The sequence below is a fragment of the Musa acuminata genome, chromosome BXJ3-2 (genome assembly GCF_036884655.1).
Source record: "Musa acuminata AAA Group cultivar baxijiao chromosome BXJ3-2, Cavendish_Baxijiao_AAA, whole genome shotgun sequence".
NCBI lineage: Eukaryota > Viridiplantae > Streptophyta > Magnoliopsida > Zingiberales > Musaceae > Musa > Musa acuminata.
In genome coordinates this window covers 19,013,763-19,018,097 of record NC_088350.1, presented here as the reverse complement: position 1 = coordinate 19,018,097, position 4,335 = coordinate 19,013,763, and the positions used below count along the sequence as shown (strand labels likewise).

General features: G+C 38.2%; 1 protein-coding gene across 1 annotated transcript; it reads left to right on the top strand.

The window, feature by feature from the left end:
• Positions 1-531: 531 nt before the first annotated feature.
• Positions 532-1,486, top strand: LOC135631148 (cysteine proteinase inhibitor 1-like). Its single transcript, XM_065138590.1, has 2 exons — positions 532-923; positions 1,041-1,486. Exons 1-2 carry the CDS (start codon positions 588-590, stop codon positions 1,320-1,322), a joined length of 618 nt encoding a protein of 205 aa, XP_064994662.1. The 5' UTR covers positions 532-587; the 3' UTR covers positions 1,323-1,486.
• The last annotated feature ends 2,849 nt before the right edge of the window (positions 1,487-4,335 follow it).

Genomic DNA, 4,335 nt, shown 5'->3' with positions numbered 1-4,335 from the left:
TCCTCACCCATTGCACAGACAACCAACATTGGCGGCATATGCTTATATGGGCATGGGTCGAGGCACAAGCGACCAGATTTGTCTCACCATCACAATCAATGGCCAGCGGGGGTTACAATTTTTAGCCAACAAGGAAACACGTGGAGAAAATAACCGGGGAAACACATGAAGGAGGCGATGACCAAGGGCGAAGATGCAAACGGGGTCCGGGCGAAGGTGATATCGCGTCCGACGAAGATAGGGATAAAATTATCTTTTATGAAAAAAAATTCTTCGTGGGAATTTAAAAAAAAAGTGCTTTATAAATTTTTTTTTCTCAAAGGTAAGGGTTTTTTTTTTCGAAAATTTATCATATTTCTCTTTTATATACGATGGCACATAAATCAAATAATTAACATGGAAGTAAAGTACACAACGTTTCTTACCTCATCGCCTCTCTCGTGTTAAATTTGGGAAACGTGAACACGACTGAGTTACTGTTCGCAGCTCATCCATTGCACCTCCAGCACTATAAGTAGCTCATCCCCCCTCCCCTTTCTTTGCCACTCACTCACCTACTCCAAGCGAGCCCATCAACCTACCTCACCATGAGTCGCCTTCTCGCTATGCTTCTCCTCCTCCTCGTCTCCTCCTCCGTCTCGACCTCTCATGCTCAGTTTCTGGGCGGCTGGCAGCCCATCCGGGACCTCAACGACCCCCATGTGCGTGAGATCGCCGTGTTCGCAGTCTCCCAGTATAACGTTCAGGAGAACAAGGGTCTCGAACTCTCTCAGGTGCTGGCCGGTCAGAAGCAGTTAGTGAGCGGGATGAACTATAACCTCACGCTGAAGGTGAAGGATGGATTATCCACGGCTAAGTACGTGGCAGTTGTGTACGAGTCCTTGAAGGGCGAGAAGAAGCTCGAGTCCTTCGTGCTGATTCCGGTGAGTGGCCAATATTACATCGAACCGCCTTTCACCATTTCATCATCATCAACTTCTTCCTCCTGATCTATACTCTTCTCTTTTTTTGCTGCTCATGCTCCATCTCGCTTTGGATAGGAAAAATTCGGTGGTTGGACTCCGGTAGACGTTAACAACCCCCACGTCCATGATATCGCTGTATTCGCTGTCTCCGAGCACAACAAAGAGGCGAAGGAGCCTCTGACCTTGGTGAACGTGGTGCAAGCTCAGAGCCAGGTGGTGGCCGGGGTCAACTACAAACTGCTGCTGGTGGCCAAAAACGAGAAGGGCGCGTCCGCCGGATACGAGGCGGTGGTGTGGGAGAAGGAATGGGAGAACTTCCGGAAGCTCACCTCCTTCAAGCGGCTACTCACGAACTAATTAATGCCTTATCCGTGTCCGTGTCGAATAAAGGAAGCTGAAAGCTTGATGTTGTGTCAGCAGTATTCGTACGTGTGTCGAATAAGTCATCGGCCTACAACGCTGAGAGGCGATGCGTTGTTCCTTTGCTGATGTGGTGACGAATAAAGCCTGTGTTATCACAACGCACGTCGTGTCATTCTATTCTCGTCATGATCATGATTTAATAAATCTAATATATATTTAAGATTTATTTTGGTAACTGATAATTAACTTATACATGAATAATAGTTGTAGATGTAAATGAATAATATTATATATTCGTTCGGCTTCTGCTCGACAAAAATAGTTGAAGCTTTTAGATTGTATTATTATTCAATCTCATTGAGATTGTATTATCACTTTTCCGATGCAAATCTTAAACTGAGTATATGTCATACATGGATTAAGAATATTTTACTCTGATCAGAATGAACTGGTAAAATTGTAGAATTTGTGTTGCATAAATAAATTAAATTGTTCTACAGGACATTATTATAAAAATTAACTAATTTACAAAATTAAATAAAATAGTATGAGATTTTTAATAATAGGTCAATTAACCTAGCTGATAAAGACTTTGATTATTAGTAGATCTTAACAAAATAGAATATTTTAAGATAACAATTAACCCTTTGTTTGTTGTATTGAATCAGATACATGACAACACTCAATGTTGGGTCATCTATGTCCATAAATACAACCAACATAAGCGATACATCCATATAATAATTTTTTTGATATTTTGAAATATTTGAATGATTCCTTGCATGACTATGAACAAAATACTAACATATTTATTATATGAGATAATATTATCACCAGCAACAATCATACTTCATTTTCTTTCAATAAAGTTTGTAAATATGACTATTATCTTAATGTCATCGAGAGGAATAAATTCATATCATAACAAATCTTTTTAACTACAGGAACCCAATCTCGAAGACCCCTTGAACAATGTTCAATGTGATAACATTGATTGTCCAATGAGCACAATGATATCACATAATAAATGATTTCATTATATGGAAGAACTATGACTTTAAATCCATCTCTATAATAATTAGTACATTTTATGGATGTACAAGAAGGGCATAGCTCAAAAAGACCCCAACATAATACTTTTTATAATATGTGACTCAATACACTAGTATAAGTACTCTTATAGAGAGAATCTATAGACAATCAAGGATCTAGATAATCTTTAGAATCTCTCGTTAATAAACAACATACTAATACATGAACTATTAATATGTGATATAGAAGTGATGACCTAATTACCATCTCAGTAATAGTGGACACATAAGCGCTACGCATTCTACACCCCAATGTCTTATGGCTAACACGTTACGTGGATGGTATCTCAGTATCGTGTGATTGAGTTGGACCAATCGTTATTATATCTTACTTTTCCAAATGACACAACAAGGGCCACATGCTTCATTCACTCCATCATTCTCTACTCTTGTTCCTCCACCTGCTCTAGCTCTAAGCCTAGTGGTAGAGTCTTGACCTCGCTCGATAGACATATCATGAGAAGTTAATTATCCCTAGAGTCCCTTATGAACAACATCAAAATCTACTACAAGAGCCTAAGGCATAAAGGGTAATTAATCTAAACTCCCATATTTTCGAGTCTAGCTTTTTGAGATGGACCAACAATGGGAGGACATCAAGAAAGAAATTAGACAAGGGAAGCAAAGAGAGACCAACATCTATCTACAATCCACTTTCATCAAAAGCATCATAGAAGGACCACACTGATAGAAATAATAGAAGATAAGAACAATAATTGAAGAAGCTTTATTATAGAAATAAAATAACTTTAGCTTGAATCTATTAACATGTTCCCTCTCCTATTTATATAAATTAGGAGGAAGGATTTCCCTAACAGAATAGAGGATTTTCCTCAACAGAATAGAGAAATTTCCTTATATAGTTAGAAAAATCTTATCTTCTATCACACACCATAAGGTTTCCAACTACTACGTTGGATCTCTATAACAAAAACTTCGATCCTTCATAGCATCTAGTGGCATTCACCTATCATATGACAATATATGAGACAATCGATTCCCACATGTGTTAGTCTTTCTCGATCACTCTATGAGGGTTGATGAGGGACTCGTTCTCCAAGTTGTGTCCTGACTCAATTTTCACACTTGGGCAGCTAGTTAAGAAATTTGAGCTAAACTTCTGTAACTACCAAAGAAGCTTATGATTTCTATTCTAGCAAAAAGCCAATAGGATAATGAGTTAATGGCAAGCCATATAAAGAGATCTAATGATGAAAGATGGTGGTAGACCTGAGCCCATCCATTCTCATCAATGCCTATATTAGTGGTCTTTAACCATTTAGGTTCTTCTAATAAGAAGAATCAGGTCAATCCTTAAAATCTCTCATTAGTAATTAACATATTGATGCATGACTATTAACATGTGATGTGGAAGTGATGACCTGATTGACACCTCAATAACACATGAACAACATGAGATTGACATGTAAGCGCTATGAGCCACACTCCTCAATGCCTTGTAGTCAACAAGAGGTCAACATTTCATGTGGATGACATCTCGATATCGTGTGACCAACTTAGACCAATCATTATCATATTTTGGATTCTACATGCCACATCACTACAATCATAATTAAGCTCAAGAGCAACATATAATTTACCCTATAACCATCATCATTCACGAGAGTAACGACCCTTAGAATCCACTATAAAAAAGAGTGGATCCTTAGGTGCGTTCCGCACAAACATTAATACATACTCTAAGAATTCCATCCAATCTCAAACTAACTTAAGCATCAAAGGGGAACTCGATGAGAATGCCCTCGACATAGTTTTATAGATTTGGCACCTCAAGAGCCGGACAAACCATGTCTTCACTCAAATTGAATGAGACTAACTTGGAAAAAAACTTTAATTAGCTCTTACTCAATATCTAACTCGAACAATCAAAATCTGAACTAATAACATGAAGATGA

Bases quoted from the DNA above. Each gene is read 5' to 3' on its own strand.
- LOC135631148 (XM_065138590.1), top strand. From the start codon at position 588: ATGAGTCGCCTTCTCGCTATGCTTCTCCTCCTCCTCGTCTCCTCCTCC. The intron at 924-1,040 runs GTGAGTGGCCAA...CGCTTTGGATAG, and splicing joins AGTCCTTCGTGCTGATTCCG to GAAAAATTCGGTGGTTGGAC.